We start from the raw sequence: 24,208 nt of genomic DNA, 5'->3' as shown, positions 1-24,208 counted from the left end.
TTAACTTTCTATCAATTGAATAATCAATTGATGGGCCAACTTTTTCAGCACTACATTGTACAAATGTTGCATTTAAAGATTTTTTTCCAACGTGTCCGTCAAGGCTTTTCATGCATGCTCTGTCAGTTCTATAAACCTGTCCATCACTTGTAAATACAGCAGTCAAACTGTGATGGAGGCTGGGAATCCAAAGAGCGTACCTGTAATGGTGAAGGGCCTTGATTTGATTTGACTTGAAAAGCTTTTCGCCTCTGTTTTGATGAGTGATTCCTTTGTCTCTCTTGACTTCTATTCCCATTGTCTAGGCCCCAGGCTTTTACTTTTAAATCATGCTTGGCACTCAGCCATGAACCTTTCAACTTCATGACACAGTTGTGTAAAATCATCCAGTTTTCCATATTCCATGAAATTAGGTTGAAGGTTGAAGCTTGAATGATGGGGGGGGGGGGGGGGTCAAAGCAAAAACTAGGCTCTGATACACTCGACTCTGAATGCTTGAGGAAACAAAAGGAAAACCTTCCTATTCATTATTACTCTGACATGTATCCATATCCGCAGCAAATTAGACGGTCACACTCATTTTTAATTATTAAGGCCTCTCATTTGTCGTCCCGCTGCTGACATCACAAGCTCTTTGTTGTTGTGGTGATATGTGATCCAGATAATATCAATGTGGAGACACTGGATACTCTTGTTTTGTGATTGAGGGTCTGGAGAATTGGTGATGGTGGTGGTGATGTGGGGGGATTAAATCCTCTGGAGTTAAATGTCTAGCCCGGTTACAAAGATGTCCATGATATATGGACATAACGTATGGTGTTGAGTTGCATTTTGATTACGTCCAGTGGGCAGTGAGGTTTTTTTTTTTATTGAAGTGAGGTTCATGTTAATGTTCATCACTCTCCCTCTGAGGGTCTGAGCTTACTGATGGGGAGGGAACTTGACACATATGGAGTTGGTTGATCCGAGGATGGATCATCAGTGAATCAGACACGAGTTAATTGTCATCAGATATCAGTTCCCCTTCCTCTCTCCTCCCATCTGCCGTCTCTCTCTCCTCCACCAGAGCAGGGAAAGGAGTGTTCTCAGCCATGAAGCTCGGCAAGATCAAGAGCTCTAAAGAAGATCACAAGAAAGGAGGTAAAACAACAAACAACAACAGACCCGTTTGACCTAGAATTATGTTGTGAATTCACAAGTTTTACTTAAATCTTGCAATTTAACACGTTGAAACCTCTTTAATTAGGTTTTTATTGATCATATAAACAAGCAACAATAAAAATGGCCTCTCCTACCCAGAGCCATATAGGAAGAAAATGTGGACTCCTAAATAATGTCTTCAAACCTTTTTAATTGTTTAGATTTTTCAAAATGCTAAGAATTAACTGTTAAACTATAATGTCTGTACGTTTTTATTTTCTAAATAATGTTGAAAGCCTTGGGCACACTGTCTGGAATAAAATTCTGATGGGGAACTACTGAATTATTTATTCATGGATAGCCTTAAAAGTGGTGGAATTTGTATGCATATAATATTAAAAAGTACTGGAATCCTTTTTAAGATATACACCAAGTTTTAATACTTGATTTCCATTGTCAAGATGAGCCAGCAGTCCTGGACATGGAGGACCTGGACAGGAAGGCGATGCGTCTTGCTGGGACACTGGACCCAGACACCATCTCTCTGGCCTCTGTCACGGCCGTCACCACCAACGTGTCAAATAAGAGGTAGGATACTTGTTCATACACTGACAAGTTCGAGGAAAGGACTCGGATAGGCAGAGAGACTTAATGGCCTCTCTGTCTGTGTTGTACATCTCAAACTGCTGATGCCACCGAATAAATTGAAGTAGACTGCAAAACCCTACCATTTATTAGCATATATTTCTAGATTTTAAAGTTATTCCAAGTGAGAAGATGGAAAAATGAGAGTAATCACAATTTAAGGTTCAAACCTAAAATGAGCTCGTGCCCCTGCGCTCGCTCAGTTTTCCCTGTAATTCGTCAATCCACCGTAGAAAAACCACTGATTATATGTAATGTGTGTATTTCTTCAGGTCAAAGCCAGACATCAAGATGGAACCGAGCTCTGGACGACCAGTCGATTATCAGGTGTGTGTGTGTGTGTGTGTGTGTGTGTGTGTGTGTGAGTGTGTGTGTGTGTGTGTGTGTGTGTATGTGTGTGTGTGTTTGTGTGTACGTGCGTGCGTGCGTGCGTGCGTGCGTGCGTGCGTGCGTGTAAGATGAAGTGTAGCTTCCATGGAATAGCAAATTATTCTTTAAAGACCGGCAGATAGAAGTATCCTTTGGATTTTGGGTAATATCCTTATGCTCCCTCTTAGCGGGTGTGAGAACATAGAGAAGATAACGCCCCTAAATCCACACTGTCATTTTCACATTTGTATTCGGATTAAACTAACAAGATAGAGTGTGTTAATCTGTAAGCTTTAGAGGTGGACGGATTTCTGAACTGAGATGAGCTAGTCCATTCCCCCCTGCTTTCAGTCTTTATCCTAAGCGAAGCTAAGTTTCCTGGCTCCAGCTCCATACCCATAGCAGACATTTTGTGAAAATATGCTTGTTCACTTATATGGTTATATGAGAAGATTAATACCACTCTTATATCTATCCATTAATATAAGACTACAGTCAGCAGCTGATTATCTTAGCACAAAAGCTGAAAACAGGGAGAAACAGCTAGCCTGGCTCTTTCCAAAGATAAGAAAATCAGCCTACCAGCACCTCTGAAGCTCACTAATTAACATTTGGTTTTTAGCTTGTTTGTTTAATCTGTATGAAAACAGTGTAAGAAAGTGTAAGAATGGCAATTTTCTGTTTTACTGAGGTGTTATGTCCAACTATGTGTCAGAAAAAAAGCTTTCTTTATTCTCCAGGCTGTTTGCCTGCGTTGACTGCCACACTAAATTTATTCATCACAACATCAGTAAAAAGAAATAAAGGAATAATTGTGGACACAGTGTAACTGTCCTCTAGTACAAGCCTGTGGCCTAATTTCATGGCCTATTTAACTTAAAAACATGAATACATTTATACACAAGTCAAATCAAGTAAAATCTTGGTGTAACTGTGAGTTGCAGACTCATCCTCTCCGTCTCTCTTCTTTATTTCTCTCTGTTCCTCTTCATCATCTAAAGACTAATTAAACCAGAGGGATGTTGCTTGAATCCTGAAACCTTTCGCAGAGTCAGTGAAATCACAGGATAAAATAGTGAAATTTGGTAAAAGCCCTCACTGGCTGGAATCGGCATCATTAGAGACTGTGGAAGATCAATTTGGATTGTTTGCCTTTGAATTGTCCTCAGGGTAATTACTGTGCAGTTGCTTGATTAATGATGATAGTATTGCTGCTGGTTGATTCTCTGTTGGAGGAGGCTCAGCTTGTTGCAGGTTTCAGATCTAATGTGTTAATATCTCCCATCAGATCAGCATCACAGTGATCGAGGCTCGGCAGCTGATAGGGCTCAACATGGACCCTGTGGTGTGTGTGGAGATTGGAGATGACAAGAAGTACACATCAATGAAGGAGTCCACCAACTGCCCGTACTACAACGAGGTGAGGCATTTTAAGATGCATTTTTATGTGACATAACTAACTTCCTTTTTACCTCTGAATGTCAGCTTCACTCTGTCCCTTCATATTCTTCATATATTGTTGCTCCCATGCCACATTTACAATCAATGCAGCACTCTAGTCGTGGCATTAAGGAGGCTCAAACTGCCTTAAATCATATTCTGGCAAACACTGAGGTTCCCCTGAGGTTTGTTGTTGAAGCAGGATGAAACTAGACCCAGAACAATGAGAAAAGGATTTGGCGGAACTGTAGAGGTAGAAACACTATTCTGTGGTACATCCAATTGATTGTACTGTACATACAGTGTCCAAAAAAAAATGATACCAGTCCTCAAAATCTGAAAGATGAATGCATTATTAATTAGATTCTGTAAAAATACCTTGTTTTTCACATTAAGAGGTGGCTATAATCATATATTTGACTGCATATTTGAGTGGCTGTGATAACAATACGTCAAATGACTACTTGTATGTGAAAGCGGGCACCTACTGAGTATTTTAGTATCTTTAAGCTCATTGTTTTGTTCGTCACCATATCGCCTTGAAAGTTGCCAAAAATCAGGATAATTGTCACCTCATGTCAGTAGCACAGCTGGAGGCAGTAGATGTTTCTCAACATGAACACATGTTGAGAAACAGTCAGTGTCTGACTTATCTGCAGATTTAAAATGTAGTAAAATGCAGGATAGATACCATCAGTCATTGTGCTCTTTGATGGTCTAATGTAATAACGATTTACTGACATGAAAATATTACACATATCACTCTGAACTAGAGAGAAGTTGCTGAAGTGTTTCTGAACAGTAGATCAGTCGGAAGTGCTAGTCATTGGTGTTGGGAATCACCGTGGGCTGTGTCCTGCAGGGAAGGGAAGAGTCGGTTTGTCTGCTATCGATTTGTTTGTCTGAAAATCCCCTGTGGACAAACTGGAAAACAGAGTGACTGAGATAACAGTCCTTTGAGTTCTCTGTCCTCGCGTTGAAACAGCCGTTGGTTCTGGTTTGTTCATCACCGGAGACATATAATGTCACCACATTTCACGTGTTTCTGTTTGGATTAGTGGGACAAGGTTTTGAGAGAGAGAAGACTGACATGCGTACATACATGTGGTTCAGAATTCATAAGGTTAAACAGTCTCATTTTAAAGCATACAAGGTGTACAAAAGCAGCCACCCCCTGGCCCTCATCCCCACCCCCTCCAATGGAGGAATAAGTGAATACATTTTAACGGACAAACCTTTTCTCCACTCTCTGCAGTATTTCGTCTTTGACTTCCATGTCCCTCCGCACGTTATGTTTGACAAGATCATCAAGCTCTCAGTAAGTAATGTGTAACCAAAAAAGTACACACCACAGTCCAGCTAAACAAACTGTTACTAGTTTTTTTTTCCCTCTGTGATACATGTTATTGGTACATTAATTGTCACATTACATTATTGAGTTTTCATACTTGCACTTTAGGTTAGATTTTAGAGCAGTTTGCTGCAAAAAATATAACTGAAAATAATATAAAACGTAAATGCTTTGAAGCACAGGGAAGAGTAGATATTACCACCATAAAAAGATATTTCTGGTTATTGCATTAATGAGGTAAAATAATGATCTATGAGAGTCACTGGTTATGTTTAATGTAAAAGGATGAGGAAATTATGCAGCTTTTTGTTTAACATTAAATGAAAACCCCTCTGTCTTCCTGTAGCATTCATAGGTTTATGTATTTGCTGCACTTTATGAACCTTATTTAATATGTTATTCTCAATTCTGTCTAATCAGGTGATTCACTCTAAAAACCTTCTTCGGAGTGGGACGTTGGTGGGAACCTTCAAGATGGATGTTGGGACTGTTTACTCTCAGCCTGGTAAACTACAAGCTGTAGCTCCAATAAGAACATAATAACTGCTAATAACATATGTGCATAGTTTGAAACCACTGTCTATTTCACACTGAAAATGAAGTTAGTTTGTAGTTTGGGGTAAAGTGAAAATGAATAAAAACTGTTGTTTGGCTGCTTGATTGATTGATTGATTGATTGATTGATTGATTGATTGATTGATTGATTGATTGACATCTATCCCAGAACACCAGTTCTATCACAAGTGGGCCATCCTGTCTGATCCTGACGATATCACGGCTGGATGCAAAGGATATATAAAGTGTGACATTGCTGTGGTCGGAAAGGGTGACAACATCAAGACTCCACACAAGGCCAATGAGACTGATGAAGACGACATAGAGGGGTGATTAGTTGTTAATGATCAGATCGAATTGATTTTGAAAATTTTAAATTTTTTGCAGTGGATAGTAGAATATGTACAGTTTTCAACAAGCTGCAGCACAGTATATGTGCGTGTTAATAATAGGTTATAGGCTAAAATTTGAACAGCATTTAGTTTTCACTGCTCAATTTCTTCCATTTAGACATAAAATGTTGTAGTTACTCTTATAATAAATCTATACTGTATATATACTGTATATATTAGCTGTAATCAATCCTATGTAATGTAATCCTGTGTCGCAATGAGAGGTTGTGCTGTCGTCTGTCTTCCAGGAACCTTCTGCTCCCAGAGGGCATCCCAGCAGAGAGGCAGTGGGCGAGGTTTTATGTGAAGATCTACCGCGCCGAGGGACTTCCTAAAATGAACACCAGCATCATGGCTAATGTGAAAAAGGCCTTCATAGGAGAGAATAGAGACCTGGTGGACCCCTACGTTCAAGTGCAGTTTGCTGGGCAGAAAGTAACTCCCTACACATCCTGCTGTTCTTTGCTACTTTCTAGTAGCTGTTGTTGCTCCCTGAGGGATTAGAACTACTCCCCTAAGACACACAGTGCATTTAATAATACATAAGTGCAGGAAACTGTAGGTGGATTTCCAAGTTTTAAATAATTGTTTTAAATAATTAAGGACAAAGTACACAAAGTTTAGAATTCAAATTGTTTATTGATATAAACCAGCTGGCAAGCCAGTTTCTCAAACTCACTTATTATATATGTATATAAACATTAACACCAGGCTACATCTGTTGCATACACAAATACTTTATAACATCAAGGGAAAATAAAAGCAAGAAAAAGAGGGAGAAAAAAAGGTTGCTAAATCTTCTAAAAGTTTTTGGTTGTGCCTTGAAAGCTTTAGGCATTTAGGTTTGAGATCCTCCAGCCAGTATTTCTGAGATGATAAAACAGTGTTTTTCAATCTGAGGAGAGTCAGACTCAATTATAGTTATCTAAGGTTTATGATCAATAATATAATACTACCCTGTATTTGAGAGGATAATAAAAACACCCATCCAAAAATCCTCCTTTTGGATCTGTGAACAGGTCCAAAATACTCTACATGTCTGTGGTTCCCTTGTAACAATTCCCATTTTTTCAGATGCATCTTAATACAGTTTCTACATGTCCATATATACATTAAAAAGGTCATGAATTGCTTTAATCATCCCCCCGGTCCATATCGGCCGCAAACAGTGTAACTAATTGGGGGGAGCAAAAAACAGAGTCCTGATTCTCTGCAAAAATGACTTGTATTGCTGAATGAGCTTTCTGCAGTCTGACTTACACAAATCAAGTTAGTTTTCTGCAATTTCACAGCCCTTTTAGTATGAGATTCCATCTTTGTGCTTCAACAGACACAGTTTATTGCTGAACAATGGAAGAGAGGAAACTTTGTTGTAAAAAGACTGCAACTTTCCAGCTGATTTTTTTTTTTTTTTACTCAAAATGCATTACTTCACCAAACAAGGACTGTGGCTTTTGTCCCTTGTCTCTAACATTTGAATTGTTTTGAGAGGGGATCTCGTTGTCGACAGTATGAGCACAAAAAAAAAAAACAATTACAGCCAACAAGAAAACCAAGAACTAGAAACATGTACCTGTCCACCACAAGTGTATTTGTCCTTTCCAGCTTTGTGAGCTCAGTGTTGTTCCTTCACGTGTCTCCAGGGGAAAACGTCAGTCCAGAAGAGCAGTTATGAGCCAATCTGGAACGAGCAGGTCATCTTCACTGAACTGTTCCCCCCACTCTGCAAACGCCTGAAGGTCCAGATACGAGACTCGGATAAGGTCAACGACGTTGCCATAGGAACCCACTTTATTGACCTACGCAAGATATCGAATGACGGTGACAAAGGTAGGTCAAGACACACAGGGCAGCATGCAAGCAGTTTGTCTTATTAGCATTGATTAGCTGTCGGGTACATTAATTAGTCAGACTTAACCATTTAATATTTTACTGTATGTAGTAATTAGCAGAGCTGACCTGTAGCTGGCTGTATGAGTTTAATGGGTGACATTCAAATAGACTTCCAATCAATACATACATTAGTATATATTAAACAGAACTACATGATACACTGAGAGCAAATTTTGCAACACAGTGAGACATCATCAAACATGGTTTGAGTGTTATGTGTAAAACAGTTGAACTTACAGCGAAGGCACAAACATTTGCACATTTACGTCTCTAGTTAATGTTTCCAGGTGAAAAAAATACATCAGAAATCATACTTCTACATTTGTTGAAGTTGGTGGAGGTTATTTACACATGATTTGAATAAAAAGTGATGAGCATGGCCAGTGAATGTCATTTTTACGTAAAACCTACAGAAACTCAGCCGTTACTGGCTTATAATGCAAAGAAAACAGTCATAGAAATGGCCACGATGTTGTCTTAATGAGTCATTGCTGCAAAGTGCATTGAAACAACAACACAGCAGTGAGTGCTGAGAGAGAGTCAGAAGTTCAGCCAAGACTTATCTTGAAGAATGAAAAATTTGCTGTTAAACGGTGGCTGCAAGAAATTAATTCCTCACTGTAGATGGAGAAAACTTCTATTGATAGAACTGGCTGTGGTGGAAAGTTCAGGAAGATCCAGGTACCAGTTTTAAAAGGTATGGAGAAAAATATCGAACCCCAATAAGGACTTTGAAAGACAATCGACTTTCCTGCATTTTCCTTTTCTTTTTGTATGGACTGTGATTGTCATAAGCATATATGTTAATGATTTGACTGCTGCCTGGCTTTTGCTTGTTTTTTGTTTTTTGTTCTTTTTCTGTTTCTGTTTCTGTTTTTGGTGCCCGGTGTCGGATGAGAAGATACAGTGTTTGATGCAGTGGATATAGATACTATAAAAAAAAAAATTTAAAGCGAATAGTCAAATATTGAGATTACCACATCATCGTCTGCTGACATTTCTTTTCCATATACCATCTCCAGGGTTCCTGCCCACCCTGGGCCCAGCCTGGGTCAACATGTACGGCTCCACCCGTCAGTACACTCTGATGGACGAGCACCAGGACCTGAATGACGGCCTGGGAGAGGGCGTGTCCTTCAGAGCCCGTCTCCTGCTCTCCATTGCTGTGGAGGTCTTGGACACAACCTCGCCTGAGATCATCAGCTCTACTGAGGTTCAGATGGAGACTGTCTCCAACATCTCAGAGGTGAGAAGACAGTCACGGTTAAAAGTGAATTTTTGTGCAGATTTTTTTGTGTGATTTTATGTGACTGAATTACTCATAGCAAAGTCAAAGAAAAGCTGTTATCTTGACCTGTTATCCATGAGCACACCGAGCTGTTTGACCTCCTCTGACCTCCTGACCCCGGAGTAAACAACGTGACGCTACAATCCACCATTGTATTGGCACGTGTCGGTAACTGCTCACCAGGGAAATCAGAAACATTAGATGCGCTGCTCCAGTGCAAGCTTGCCAGCTATTCGACCTCTTGGCTGTTAGGGTGTAAATGTCTCCCCCAGGATACTCAGTAATTCATGCCAGCTGACTCTGTGTCTGTCGCCAAGTTGTTTTGGATTTTTTTTGGAAGGAGAAACAAATGACTCATTTGAGAAAATAACACAGAGCAATGAAATGCAGTAAATTGGCCCATTTACTGTATCTCCCCTCTGAATCTTAAACTTGAAGTTTGTTTCGCAAATTATTTGTCACACAAAGTAAAATGGACGTATTTGTCATCCTAATTTCTAAAAACTGACTTTAAAGGTGTTTCCCATTCCCATTGGCTATTTGTGACAATTGTTAAGCAAGTGAGGGGCTTGACTCCTCTGGGCTTGCCCTAAACTTAAATAAATTTGGGAGGAAATACTTCTTTTCTTAGTATAATAATTTGTAAGCTTATAGCTAAAATGATTCCTTCCCTCTTTGTTTAAGAAATTGCTCAATGATACGGTTTCCTGTCTTTATTTGGAGGAGCTTAGTTGCTCTTAATCTAATTGGTACTGTACATTTGTTAAGACTTGGGTTCATTTTATTGATTCTGTCAGAAAGTGATCAGCTGACTTGGCTGCAACTAAGTATGTTTATTTATATGCCTTGAATGTGTCCTGATGTGTGGTTTATTTGAACTACCTTTTAAATCATAATCACTGGACGTCTCCCGTCACTGTGACAATTACAGATAATTCCAGCCTGTATGGACATTTCTGCATTAGGACAACGCCTGAAATTAGCTCAAGTATACTGGTGTGCCATTCAAATTGAGTTCAGACACCAGGTTAGGGTTATGATTAGGATTATGGTTTGAATTTAGGACTAAGATCTGTTGGCTACCTGGGATTCATTTTGATTAACTGCTGAAAATAGTACTAAATTTTAAAATAGTAATAATTAATATTTTATCTTCTAATAACAACCACATGAATGAATAAGAATATGGTGGAAATTAGTGCACGTACAAAAATAACGTGTAAACTGAGTGGCTCAGTAACTCAGAGAAGAGACAGATGGGTTGTATGTGTATAGTGAATTATAAAAAGCTCCTGCAGCCATTGTTCCACAGACACAGACAATAAAACGAATGCACTTAGCTCCAATGAAATGTTTTATTTTTTCTTCCATGCCCCTCTCGTCACCCCATCAGAGCGCCACAGGGAAAATAGAAGAGTTCTTCCTCTTTGGTTCCTTCCTGGAGGCCACCATGATCGACAGGAAGATTGGTGACAAAACGATAAGTTTTGAAATCACGATAGGTAAATAAACCTTTTTACTAATCTTATTAATATTGACCTCCGCTCTACAAGTATAACAGAGAAATGTGACAGGGCACAACAATCAGTGGTTACTGTAACCATGCACACGCCTTAAAAACCTCCGTAACAAACTCTGCAATGTCACAGGTAACTATGGCAACCAGATAGATGGCGTAAGCAAGCCCTCATCAGCGAAGAAGAAGAAGAAAGATGGGGAGAATGAAGAGGAGGAGAGCGAGCTCATCCAGAACTCCAGTGAGGACGAGGCGGACGAGGACGGGGACCTGGTCTCGGTGTCCTCCACTCCGCTCATGAAGCCTGTCATCACCGACAGGTCAGGGGTCAAGGGTCACAGGGGGCAGGGGGCAGGGGGCAGGGTTAAGGGTGCTTCGAACCCAATATGTTGCTTATTTATTTTCAATATAATAAAAGCCAAGACTAAACCCGTGGAACTGATTAAGTGCTTTACAATTATCACAAATAGTACATTTAACAACAGCCAGGAGCGGATTGCTGCCAATAATTAGCAGCATTGAGAAAGTAGTTGCACAATCCATTACATAATTAGATTGTAAACCGAACATTAAGTGTAGTGAGTAACTTCTGTTTGTACTTTTACAGAAACTACTTCCATCTTCCCTACTTTGAAAAGAAGCCATGTGTCTACATCAAGAGCTGGTGGCAGGACCAGAGAAGACGACTCTACAACTCCAATATGATGGATAAGATTGCCGACAAGCTGGTCAGTCCGCACCTTTGTCTCAGTCTGCACATTTCAGTTTGCTGACATTATAAGTCTGACGTGCTGAGATAAGACACAAAATAAAAAATAAGCTACATTAGTCAAGGATAAATTATCACCTACATTGTTTACATTTACAGTGCATTCTGGTCTTGTCACAAGGGCTGGTAGATTAAATGTGTGTATATTGATTATGGTAGTATTCTATAACAGATACTACTCTGTGCTAGTGGTGGAAAAAGTACTCTAAGTGACTCTGTTACAAGTAAAAGTCCTGCATTCAAAATCTTGCTTAAGTAAAAGTTGTTAAATATTATCATCAAAATAAATTTAAAGTATCAAAAGTTAATCATCAGCATTTTAATACTATGTTTTACATTAATTAATATTAATGTAATATTATTATAATGGTAGCATTTTCATGTTGTGTCTGGTGAAGGAGAGAGTACTATTAACTGCTTTATATAGCATTTGGTAGTTTAATCTATAACAATGCACCATATTCTTTAAACTGATTATATTTTGTATGTAAAACCTGAATTTGAAAAGTAGCTAGTAACTAAAGCTGCCTCTTGCTCACAATTGAAATACTCAAGTAAAGGTGTTTTGGGTATAAACCTTTGAGGACTAATAACTAGTTTTATGCTAAGTACCATTATTTTTGTGTTCCTACAGGAGGAGGGTTTGAATGATGTTCAGGAGGTCATTAAGACAGAGAAGGCCTTTCCAGAGCGCAGACTCAGGGGAGTGCTGGAGGAGCTCAGCGTTGGCTGCAGGCAAGCTGCATAATCATATTCATTTGTTATGGTTTTGTATCAAAACTGGCTTTCACACTCAGTGGTCAGTACTGATACAGATAGTTTCTCATTGTAGTAAGTGTATTGACATCTTCTCACACTAAAGACGCTAGCTGCCCTCTGTATTCTTCATCAGAAGCTGCTGAAGCTATTGAAGATAGCAGCTCTTTGCACTGAAGCATCTCTAAAACACCGTCACTATGGTTGTCATGGAAGAAATAAAAGAAACCAGTACTTTCTTCATTGTTGTATCTCTCTCTTTATGTGCTTTCAGGTTTTTTTTGTTATTTTTTTTGGTGAAACTCTTTCAGTTGTTCACTGCTCTTGTGTATACTGGCCGTCTCTGTGTCACTTTTTAGATCACGGGGGAATAATATAAAACAAAACAGAAGAAATTTATACATAGAGTAAAGTCACGTTCGTGTTTCATGCTGTGTATTTTCTGGTCATTTCCAGTCGGTTCGTGACTCTTGCTAACAAGGATGTGAACCAGGCCGGCAGAACCAAACTGGATCGAGAACGGCTTAAGTCCTGCATGAGAGAGATGGTATGATTTCATTTTCCTCAAATAGAGAACAAAAGGAAAGCGCAATAGAGGAGAGGATGAAGTGATTAAAGGCATCAATTCAAGCTGCGCCTCAGTCACTAATTCCAGGGCCTTAGTGAGTAAATAGTTCAGAGTCCCTGTAAAGGCTACACAAGGAGATTAATTTCTGAATTACTTTTTCTCTCCCTTGAATAATCTGTTGCATTTCATTTGCAATCTCATTCTCAGAACCCACATTCCCTCTGCTTCATGTGTGTGTTCGGTTGCAAGTCGACGTTTAATTTGTTTCAAGAAGAAATGCCACGGGAATGTAAAGTGTTCTGTAAGAAAACAGCATCACTGTGAGCAGTGATTTAAAGCTTAATTAGTAATTAGCAAAGTATTGTATAGTCAATAATTTCTGTGTTGGTTTTAAGATAGTTGCTTTGAACCAAAGCATCTTATATTTTTATATCATGTAAAAGAAAAATCCACTTGCAGTTGGTTAGATTGAATGCCTGCATGTGTATACAGGATGTGTGTGAGGTAAAGTGCCCCTGTGTAAGTAAGCTTCATCATCACTGATCTCCTCCTCGTCTTCCTCCTCCGCCTGCAGGACAGCATGGGCCAGCAGGCCAAGCAGATTCGGACTCAGGTGAAGAAGAACACTTTCAGAGACAAACTCAAGCTAGCGCAGAACTTCTTGCAGAGGCTTCGTTTCCTCGCTGACGAGGTACAGATTTAATTTTGTGGGACTGTACTCAAAACTCCTGCTTCTATACACAGAATAAACACTACTGTATACTGTAAGAGTGCAGAATCAACATTTTTACAGTGTGGTGGGTTATAACTGGGGATAGACACTATGATTAATGAGAGTGCTTCTGCGTATTTCTTGTCCAGCCACAACACAGCATCCCAGATGTCTTCGTCTGGATGATGAGCAACAACAAGCGCGTCGCTTATGCCCGGATTCCCTCCAAAGACATCCTGTACTCCATAGTGGATGAGGAAACTGGTAAAGACTGTGGTAAAGTCAAAGCTGTCTTCCTCAAGGTATGATCAACTCTCCCTGCTCCTCTCTCACTCAAGCTTCTCATGTTAAAAGACACTTTGCTAACTTTGAATCAGCTGAAAGAGGCCACTCATCATATGAGATGATCAGTATTGCTGAATAGTCACGATACAGGATGAGTATTGACAAGGATTATTTGTGAATAGGCTTGTAAATCTGTGACAGCTGCCTGGAGCGGAGGTTGAAAATCAATAGTATTAATATTTATGGATTGGGCCTCGTTGTTGTCTCTTATGCTTAATGATTGACTTGTGGAGAGGAATTGTGCAAGAGAATCCACAGCAAGTATTTTTTGCCATTGATGGACTGCTTTTATTGCAAGAAACTCTTCACAGCTATTGAGTCTATTTCTGTTCTGTGTCCACAGCTGCCCGGTAAGAAGGGCTTCGGTCCTGCAGGCTGGACTGTTCAGGCTAAGCTGGAGCTGTATCTATGGCTGGGCCTCAACAAGCAGAGAAAGGACTTCCTCAGTGGTCTGCCTAATGGTTTTGAAGAGATTAAAGCTGCTAAAATGGGCCCCTGTCTTCACTCTGTGCCCCCTGTCAGCCTCATCTACAACAGTAAGTGCTCTAAACACTAGACGTGACTAAATGAGACACATCTGAGCAGCTGATCCAGAATCAAATCAGCTCTGTAAGTGACACACTTCTACACTCCTGATAACTGTCACTGAAACACGAACATTCGCTGATGCTAAATTTGCAGTGGATGAATCATTTAAGTTTCCTGAACCATAGCACAAAAGTTTTGCAGTTACTTTTACTTTTCCTTCTCTTTAATGTTTTACGTTATTTTTCTCTTGATTTACCATTAAGTTTAAACTATAAAATCAATAGGAGGCAAAACACAAAGAAATTCACTTCTCACTTGACTTCTATTGATGGCTTTAACTTTGTGGTTCACTTTTCTTACATCGATATAAGTGGGGGGATCGATTGTCAGTTAATTTGGTGTGTGTGTGTACGTACGTGTGCGTCCAACAGTGAAGCAGGTGTTTCAGCTGAGAGCACACATGTACCAGGCCCGCAGTCTGTTTGCTGCCGACAGCAGTGGCCTTTCAGATCCTTTCGCTCGGGTCTTCTTCTCCACACACAGCCAGGTTACCGAGGTAAGAACATGAATGTGAGTATGTGTTTGAGTTGTGTGTCCGCGTGTGACCAACAGTGACAGTTAAAAGCCGCTGAATGAGAGTTTGTGTCGGTTATGTGTGACCTGAGCCGATGTGTATGTTGTTCAGGTCCTGAGCGAGACTCTGTGCCCTACATGGGACCAGCTGCTGGTGTTTGACGATGTGGAGCTGTTCGGAGAGGCCAGCGAGCTGAGAGACGACCCACCAATCATTGTAGTTGAAATCTTCGACCAGGACACTGTGGTAGGATCCTCGTCTACATGAATGAACAGATGCATCATAGAGAAACTGCTTGTTTTAAAGGAGTTAGTTAGCGCTATTAAAACTAAAAGTGCTTTGCTTCTCCATCCCTCATCTTCCGACTGTCTGTCCACCCTGCTCATCCACCCTGTCCCTCACATTACCTCTGACCTTACTCACGTTATCCTGCTGGCTAAATAGAGTGTGAAACCATTAGTACTTTATAGCCTGTGTGAATTAGAAGTTCTAATAGCTACTGGTGGCTGTTGTAGCGTTAACTGTTTGGTTCATATAGCTGCTGATGAGAAAAGTTTTGGAAAAACTTACACTTTTCCTTTTTCATTTGTAACAACAGTGGCTGCAGTAGCAGGGAAAGCTGTTGCAGTAACACTGGTGCAGTGGAGAAAATCTGCCTCCAAATACTTGAATCAAACAAAGGTGTAGAAAGTTCATTAGAAAATGCCTCTAGACGTCTGTTACTGTCTATGACAAGTACACCTCGTTTTTGTTCTATTACACTGTAATATCCATGTGTAACATTCAACATCTTTGTAAGTTTGTTAGCGAGACTAGATATTTCTGTTCCACAAGCCTTCCCTCTGTAAATTACACATTTTTTGTAACCTTCAACCACTTTAACTTGACCAACACTGACACCAAGTGGCCACCGTGGAAACTGCAACTCCCACACTCTTGTCTAACCCCTCCCCCCTTCCCTTGTCGTCGTCCCCGTCCCCCGTCCCGACTGCCTGCTGTCACAATGTGGTGTTCAGGGCAAGGCAGAGTTCATAGGTCGGACGTTTGCAAAACCCACCATCAAGATGTGTGACGAGCACTACGGCCCACCGAGGTTCCCACCACAGCTGGAATACTACCAGATTTACAGAGGGAACTGCACCGCTGGGGAGCTGCTGGCTGCTTTTGAACTGCTGCAGGTAAAATATCTGAGAACACACACACGTAAACATACACAAACTAATGAATGCATTTACATATGCATGCACACTCATGCAATTTCGTAGGGCCTTCCTCTTAAGAGATTGCATGTCACTACTTTATAGTTTGGTAAATATAAACAGAATAAACCACACAGATAAAAGAGGAGGATTTTACTTTTAATAAAGATGTGAAACATGAACAAAGTAATTAAAGAATAGCCAAAATTGGGCTCTTCTTTCTCTCTGTCTTGCAATCTCATTTATAACTCACTCTTACTCTTTGCCTGTTTGCACAACCCGTATTCCCATTTCCATTACCACTCCACCTGCGTCATCACATACTCCTTGTTATCCTGTTATTTATTCTCACTGCACGTCTCCACTTGCCCTTTTACATTACCATTTCCATTTGTTTCCTCTGCCGCCATCCTTCTCGTTCCCTTTCTATCCATATTAATTTTACCTCCTCTGCCCTTTAAAATATCCATCATGTCCCCTGTTTTTCTTTTCCTTCCTGTCCCTCCTCCTGCTGCCTACAGATTCCTTTCGATGCGGAGGAGATCAGGCGAGCTCTGATCGCTGTCCATAACTTTGCTGTTCCTCAAATAAAGGTGCTCTTTTCATTCTCTCTTTTCATCCCACTACGTCTTACTCTTACGTTTGTACTGCAGTAATTGTCTGTATTCTCTTCTGCCATGACATTAACCTTTACTTTCTCTGTACTTCCTTGAAGTTGCCCCATTTAGAAAAGAAAGAATTATTACAAAATATTATGACTATGGGAAAGAGATCTGGTACTGTGCACATACTGCATCACGATACAGAAATCTGCAAAAGTGTTGCAACCTGGTATACTCAGGTTTGCTTCCCCTCGCTCTGTCCTAAATAGATTGGTCAAGGAGGCAGGGCTGATCTTCCTCCCCTCGAAGGGCCAACAGACTCTGAGCGTGGGCCCATTCTTCCTGTGCCGTTGGGCATCCGGCCCATCCTGAGCCGCTACCGCATTGAGGTGAGATTTTAACCACCGGCTCTATGTTTTCATCCCTAAAGCTCCTATTTGCTCACTGCTGGACTCCTGGACTGCTGTTTTTCTCCGGTTCAGGTTTTGTTCTGGGGTTTAAGGGACCTGAAGAGGATTAACTTAGCTCAGGTGGACCGGCCACGTGTGGATATAGAGTGTGCAGGTAGAGGTGTTCAATCTGCCCTCATCCAGAACTACAAGAAAAACCCCAACTTCAGCACCCTGGTCAAATGGTTTGAGGTGGTGAGTTGTACCACAGATATTACATCCACTAATAACCATGAAAATGACTTGAAACTTGTCTGGTTGTCTTTGCTTTCTAAACGTTTTAGCTTGTTGTCTGTCCGTCTTTGTCCTCAGGACCTTCCAGAAAATGAGCTCTTGCACCCTCCTCTCAACATCCGGGTGGTGGATTGCAGAGCGTTTGGCCGCTACATCCTGGTGGGTTCCCATGCTGTCACCAGCCTGAGACGTTTCATCTACAGCGCCCCAGACAAGACCTCCAACAACTGGGCCACTGCAGGTGCTCACATCCGTTATCAATGAGCTTAATAGTAATGGGTGTTTGGAGTAGCACTGCATTTTTGTTGCCAGGTGAAGAATAATCTGGATGATAAAATGCACTATGTTTCCTTTAAAAAGAGAGCTTACTGGTGTCACGTACACTTTTCTCTGATCAAGGCTTCAAGCTGAAAAGCATCAGCAACAAAATGATCAGGGCATGAGGCGATTATCTTGTGTTGTTATCTAGTTGTGATTTAATTTATAAACCCAAGAGTTGTAAAATTCTTGACCATCAGACAATAGTATAATATCTGTACAGCAGTAATTGTATTATCTATTGCCAATGTATCAAGCAATTCGTCATAATTTTTTATTGTTCAGTCCGGTTTTTATTAAGCTTAAGATATAAACACATACAAACAGTGAATTCTTTTAAAAGATGCAGAATGAAATCTTTTGTCTATTTCTTTCTCAGGTGTGTGTTTTCTCTCATTCTGAATAAGACCTGTAGGTTCTTACAAAACATGGGCGAAACAATGTTTGCAAATCATTTTCAGACTTTGTTTTAACCTTTTTGAAATGCCAGCTGGACGCAGCTCCAGAGAGGTTTAGACAATAACAGGATACTGCACTTCAAGGAAGGTTAAAACAAACGTTAAGAATTACATTCAGATACTTCTGTTCCAGCTCTCTGGTCACTAAAGAATGGATTTTCATTCTTTATTAAATTTGCTGATTTCTCTGCTTGCTTCCTGCCTCTGTCCTCCCTCCATCTGTAATCTCTTTTCCTCTCTTGCATGTCCTCGGCCTGTCCTGTCCTCTCCTTCCACCTGCTGCCGTCTTTATCCTCCGGCCTCACTCCAGCTAAGCTAATGAACGGCTACATGGTCCTTACCAATGGCGGCTCCCAGCCTCGCTCCTCACCCAGCCTTTCCTCCCGCACCCTCTCTCGCCCCGCAGGTGACATCGTCGTCAACATGGACACGGAGTCTCTGGTTCGAAAGATGGACACAGTTGTCAAGTTAGACGCCGTAAGCTTGTCTTTGAGATCGTGTAGAGTAGAACATTGCCTACTCATTTCTATAGTACACTGTGTGTTTATATATGTAACTGGTGGGAGTAGTAGCACTGCTTTATGTCCAGTCCTTTTTACCTTTTTACATGTGCTGCTCCTACCTGCATCATCCATCGTGTGTATTAACCCTTGTGTTGTTTTATGTGACGCCCTCTGTCGTAGATGTCTGATGCTGTTGTAAAAGTTGACATGGTGAGTAATCGATCCTATAGAAATTTGGCAATGGAAATATGTGCTTAAGTTAACTGCTGGCACATTGTGAATAAGAACCGAAGCTGCTGAGAGTCATCACAGTGTCTGATCTCTTGAACAGACCGAGGAGGAGGGTGACAAAGAGAAAAAGAAGAAGAAGAAGAAAAAGAAGGGAGGAGTCGAAGAAGAGGAGGAGACGGACGAGAGTGTGCTGGACTGGTGGTCCAAATATTTTGCTTCAATAGAGACACTGAAGGAGGTTTGTCTACTCTAGTCTAATCTACATGTGTTTTTGTGAGTCTCACACAGGATTGTCCTCACTTATGAAATCCTATCACACTGTGTTTTGTTTTTCCTGGTTTGCCAGACCCTCAGAGCCCAGGAGGCAGCACAGGCAGAGGCGGAGGAGAGAGAGGACCTGGAGATAGCAGCAGAGTCGGCAGGTATTGAGCTCCACCAGATCAGACAGGCGGCCTCCACGTCTGCTGCTTTGAGGGACATATCACCAGTATTAGATTTTAGATTGTGATTCTACAAGTGTGCACATGTTCCTGACTATTTTCTTTCAGTTTCTTTTTGTTGTTTAAAGAATGATTCCTAGTTGTTGTTATGTATTTTGAGCTGGCAGCCCTCAGGGTGAAGAAAATGCAGGAAAAGTGTGTCAGCAGGAACAGAGAAATATTTGTTATGAGTTAAACTTGTGTTCAAAATCACCATTTAATGCTCAATACCAGGCGAACTACTGAGTGTCTATTATAAAGAGAGCAGTGAAGGAGATGGTGATTTTGGACGCAGCTTTTGTCTATGCGAGATGTGAGTTCGAGCACAGAGCATGCAGAGTATGCACTTCCTGCTCTTCGTCTCCTTCATCCCATGGATCCATCCTTTATCCGTGCTTTGAACTGACTGAAACATTATCATGTTCATGACCATTTCTTACATTAGCATCTCCTCCCAGCTCTGCAGTGCACATGAAAGTTGGCTGATACAGAATCACTGAATTAATCTACATCTGCACTAACACACTTATATATGCTTAAATGACATAAAAGCATAAATTATTTATTCCCAGACTGCGATAAGTTTCCTATGAACCTCGGTGCTCTCTGCTGTCAAGATGAAATATGGCAGGATGTTTTTTTTCAACTGCAATAATCATCTATTGGTAAGATGCAATATCACATTTCTCATGATAACATTTTTACTAACTGCCCTTCAGCATTTCATTGTTTTTCTCCTTAAAGAGTAACTTAACACCAGGCTGCAGATATTTTCGGTTCTGCCATTTCCTCTCTAGAATCCAAGAACATTTGGCTACATTCACACCATGATTTCAGGGAAACTTAGTGCCCTGATAAACAAAAGATGTCAGCTTTCATGTTGAGTGACATGTATAGTGCTGTGTGCATCCCCCCTGTGCGCCCTTCTTCATGACTTCAAAATACTTTGTCCACCTCCACCTCCACTCACCCACCCGATCAGATATCAAACCCGATGACCTTCTTCCGAAAGGCTCCAAGACAAAAGAAAAGAGCAGAGAGAAGAAGAGCTCCAAGGACAAGAGGAAGAATCAGGCTGCAGACGGGACTGAGAAACGACCGGTTAAAGCAAAAGTGGACGAGCTGGTGGTGAGTATCACTCATACTTTGGCAAAAAAAAAAAAATGTAACCAGCAAAGGCATACTGTATACTCACACTTGATGTGTTTTTATGTCCGGTGCAGGTGTACAACAAGGAGCTAGAGACTGAATATGGTAACTTTGAAGACTGGCTTCACACCTTCAACCTGTACAGAGGGAAAGCTGGGGACGACGACGAACATGCTCTGGATGACGACAGGATTGTTGGCAGATTCAAGGTGGGAAAACACCGAGTGAAAACAAATACATGCCTACATATAAGAGCAGACAGAAGAAGTTATATGTTAACCTGTTGTTTTCCTCCGACGCAGGGCTCCCTATGTATGTACAAGCTACCTCTGTCTGAGGAGATCACCAGAGAGGCAGGATTTGATCCTAACATGGGCATGTTCCAGAGCATTCCTCATAACGATCCAATCAATGTCCTTGTCCGTGTCTATGTGGTCAGGGTGAGTGACCTCCTTACTATTTTGAATATATACTACAATGTCCTCCAATCATTGCCACCCTTTTGTTTCTTGTCTTATTTTCATTTATATGTTTTATATATATGCCTTGGGTACTTTGAAAAGCGTATTATTATTATTATTATTATTATTACAGTTTAAACTGTTCTCTCTGTGCTGTTTTCTTTAATTCTGTTTTCTTTCTCAGGCTACAGATCTTCATCCTGCTGATATCAATGGGAAGGCTGATCCGTACGTCGTCATCAAGCTGGGCAAATCAGAGGTCAAAGACAAGGAGAACTACATCTCCAAACAGCTCAATCCTGTATTTGGCAAGTGAGTTGAGAGACTACACCTTTCTCCAAATTTTGTCCCATTTTGTTGTCTTGCAGGGGAAAAGTATGTCTGGAACTTTTGCGCAGCAGCATTTTTGAAACAAGATCATACCTCTTTTTGATTCTCCACTCCTTCTCTTCATCCACCACTTCCTTCCTCCCGCTATTCCTATTCCTTCAGATCATTTGACATTGAGGCCACGTTCCCCATGGAGTCCATGCTAACAGTGTCGGTGTACGACTGGGACTTGGTTGGCACTGACGACCTGATCGGCGAGACAAAGATTGACCTGGAGAATCGTTTCTACAGCAAATACAGAGCCACCTGTGGCATCTCATCCAACTACTCTGTGTGAGCATCAGTGTGTCTTTGGCTTTTATAGGTCTCTTCTTCAAGATTTAATGTTTAATTTTTTAATGTCACCATGAAACACCTTGTCTTGAGATTGTCCTTGGATGATTAGACATATTAGTATTTTCTGACCTCAAAATGTCTGTAACCTCTTTGATATCTGTTGACGTTAGCCATGGATACAATGTTTGGCGGGACCCTATGAAGCCCAGCCAGATCCTGGCTAAACTCTGTAAGGACGGCAAGATCGATGCACCTCATTATGGGCCTGGCGGCAAGGTCAAGGTAGCGAGTCGAATCTTCCAGGGACAGACAGAGATTGAAGATGAGAATGGTACGGCTGCAGTTTTCTCCTAAGGCTGTAAGGTCATTTCAAGGTCCTACATATGTGACTATTTCACTGTCAAAATGATTGTGATACCATGTACAAGTGAGACCTGAGATTATTTGTAGTCTCTGATTTCACAGTGGTGACAGTGGGTTTCCAAGATATGAGTACATTTCACATAATAAGTTTATAAGGGCACTGAAGCTCATTAAGGTGATCTTGGTTGTAATCACTATAGGTATTGATCCTGTAATCAGTATAAGAGTCTATAGGGCTATAAATGTCTTAAATTAAATCTGGTAATATTGTTTTATACTGATTTAAGTGCTTAAATATTTTACTTCCTGTGTCTCTCCTCCTCTTCCTCCATTTGTAATGATCGCCCAGGTTTGAAGAAGCAGACCGAGGAGCATCTGGCTCTGACAGTGCTGAACCACTGGGAAGAGATCCCGAGATTGGGATGCAAGCTCGTCCCTGAGCACGTGGAGACCAGACCCCTGCTGAACCCCGACAAGCCCGGCATCGAACAGGTAGGAGAGAGAGAGCAACGCTTGTCTAGTGTCATAAATCAAATCAATTAAAGCAGTAGTTAAACTGTGTCATTTCCTTTTTGTGTCCAAAGGGCCGTATTGAGATGTGGGTGGACATGTTTCCTATGGACATGCCTGCTCCTGGACCTGCGATTGACATATCACCGCGGAAACCAAAGAGGTACACTTTGGTTTGAGCAAATCAAAAAGATATTAATTTGAATGACGTTTTCTGATAATGAGAAAAGCACGAATCCAATGCATTAAATGGGAAATTTGTTTGTTGCATTACAAAGTGTCTAAATCTCTGCAGTTTTTTTTCAACAGAATTTGTAGTTTTATCCCCAGGTTAAATTATGGTGAGTCTGTTTGAGTAGTTAGCTCTCCATTTACTGTCAAATACAAGTCCAACTATGTGTGTGTATGTGTTCCTTCCTCCCCCCCTTACCAGATATGAGCTCAGGGTGATTATTTGGAATACAGACGAAGTAATACTGGAGGACGATGATTACTTCACTGGGGAAAAGTCCAGTGACATATTTGTCAGGGGGTAGGTACAGCGGGACGTGGCGACCAAGCCTTGTCCCGTGGGTGTGAGCTGTGTGTGGATTTTTTTTTTTTGCAGTTAACCATTATTTTTTTTGTTTTGTTTCCATTTTTCTGTGTGCGTGTTTGTGTCGTTTGTTGCGTCTGTCTTTGTGTTTGTGGTGTGTCTCCTGTCTGTCGTCCTCTCTCTCTTCTCCTGTCAATGCTCTGCTGGTGTCTAGCTTTGAGCTTCGTGTTGTTATTTGGAACACTGATGACGTAATTCTAGAGGACGATGCTTTCATGACAGGAGAGAAGATGTCTGACATCTATGTCAGGGGGTAAACACACGATACCATCGCATGGCTCGTACAACAACCTCCCTTCTTTCCTCCCCATGAAGCCCTTTCAATCCTTTATTTGTCATCTCTCCCACTTCCTGTTTTATCTCTTCAGCACGCAACCACGCTTGTCTCCCATCAGCACGCTGTGAACTAATGCCAAATGAAGAATTTGTACAGTAAGGACCAAAGCACATAAACCACAGACTTCAAGAAATCTGCCAGATATTGTTAACTGGTTGAAAAACTGTGCAACAAGCTGTAAACACAACGCTGACATATTATCACCCTATAAAGCTGATATGGTGAAAATCTTAGCAAGGAGTTGCTTCTTTACACATCCAGCAGACATGGAGCAACATTAGCATTCATTTTGACTCAGGTATTTGGCCACCTGATGAATGCAGGTCCAATATTCACTCAAATTTTAGCTCTAACTTTGTTCTCCTCCAGCTCTTGAGGGAAATATCTGCTCCTTTAGCTGTGTTCAGCAGCTCGTTGCTAATTTGTCTGTTTGCTGTTCGGTGTTGAACAGGTAGCATGCAGTTGAGTTTTTAAAGCTATCTCGCTAAAAATGACACTGATGAGAGCAGCGAGAGTGGACCAAAACAGTAAAGATGTGGGCTGTCGAACCAAAACAGTGAGTTAAAAGATGCTAAGAAAGCTGCACAGAGCTTAGAGAAACTGAGTCAGGAGAGTTTTTTTTCTGTGGGTTCATCACTACGAGCAGCCCCTTTTCTCATCACAATTTGTCTTTTGATTTATTGCTAATATTAGAGGGGGACTCAGACAGCATAAACATCTGCCAAGGCAAATGTCAAATAGCATACAGAGAAAAAAATTCAAATTCATAGGAAATGATCCAGATCTCCCCCAGGATTTAATGGGTTCTTCCTT

At 41.0% G+C, this 24,208-nt stretch overlaps 1 protein-coding gene across 1 annotated transcript in view; it reads left to right on the top strand.

Annotated features, from left to right (window-relative positions):
• Positions 1-24,208, top strand: part of otof (otoferlin) — a 70,237-nt gene that overhangs the window by 41,309 nt on the left and 4,720 nt on the right. Inside the window, exons 6-42 of the mRNA XM_022765666.1 lie at positions 1,067-1,140; positions 1,602-1,728; positions 2,058-2,112; positions 3,443-3,574; positions 4,850-4,912; positions 5,366-5,450; positions 5,670-5,829; positions 6,141-6,327; positions 7,536-7,722; positions 8,808-9,031; positions 10,467-10,575; positions 10,723-10,909; positions 11,197-11,317; positions 11,993-12,093; positions 12,571-12,661; positions 13,257-13,373; positions 13,544-13,696; positions 14,083-14,275; positions 14,699-14,823; positions 14,953-15,087; positions 15,858-16,019; positions 16,912-17,031; positions 17,125-17,286; positions 17,404-17,566; positions 18,412-18,578; positions 18,785-18,814; positions 18,936-19,073; positions 19,182-19,257; positions 20,423-20,442; positions 20,538-20,672; positions 20,766-20,903; positions 21,109-21,236; positions 21,417-21,587; positions 21,761-21,921; positions 22,303-22,445; positions 22,538-22,626; positions 22,897-22,995. Coding sequence (XP_022621387.1) covers positions 1,067-1,140; positions 1,602-1,728; positions 2,058-2,112; positions 3,443-3,574; positions 4,850-4,912; positions 5,366-5,450; positions 5,670-5,829; positions 6,141-6,327; positions 7,536-7,722; positions 8,808-9,031; positions 10,467-10,575; positions 10,723-10,909; positions 11,197-11,317; positions 11,993-12,093; positions 12,571-12,661; positions 13,257-13,373; positions 13,544-13,696; positions 14,083-14,275; positions 14,699-14,823; positions 14,953-15,087; positions 15,858-16,019; positions 16,912-17,031; positions 17,125-17,286; positions 17,404-17,566; positions 18,412-18,578; positions 18,785-18,814; positions 18,936-19,073; positions 19,182-19,257; positions 20,423-20,442; positions 20,538-20,672; positions 20,766-20,903; positions 21,109-21,236; positions 21,417-21,587; positions 21,761-21,921; positions 22,303-22,445; positions 22,538-22,626; positions 22,897-22,995 — 4,728 coding nt within the window. The remainder of the gene's footprint in view (positions 1-1,066; positions 1,141-1,601; positions 1,729-2,057; positions 2,113-3,442; positions 3,575-4,849; positions 4,913-5,365; positions 5,451-5,669; positions 5,830-6,140; positions 6,328-7,535; positions 7,723-8,807; positions 9,032-10,466; positions 10,576-10,722; positions 10,910-11,196; positions 11,318-11,992; positions 12,094-12,570; positions 12,662-13,256; positions 13,374-13,543; positions 13,697-14,082; positions 14,276-14,698; positions 14,824-14,952; positions 15,088-15,857; positions 16,020-16,911; positions 17,032-17,124; positions 17,287-17,403; positions 17,567-18,411; positions 18,579-18,784; positions 18,815-18,935; positions 19,074-19,181; positions 19,258-20,422; positions 20,443-20,537; positions 20,673-20,765; positions 20,904-21,108; positions 21,237-21,416; positions 21,588-21,760; positions 21,922-22,302; positions 22,446-22,537; positions 22,627-22,896; positions 22,996-24,208) is intronic.

This window comes from Seriola dumerili, unplaced genomic scaffold, assembly GCF_002260705.1.
Source record: "Seriola dumerili isolate Sdu_G_001 unplaced genomic scaffold, Sdu_1.0 BDQW01000025.1, whole genome shotgun sequence".
Lineage (NCBI taxonomy): Eukaryota > Metazoa > Chordata > Actinopteri > Carangiformes > Carangidae > Seriola > Seriola dumerili.
Note: the sequence above shows the minus strand (reverse complement) of the source record. Positions and strands in the feature narration are given on the sequence as shown.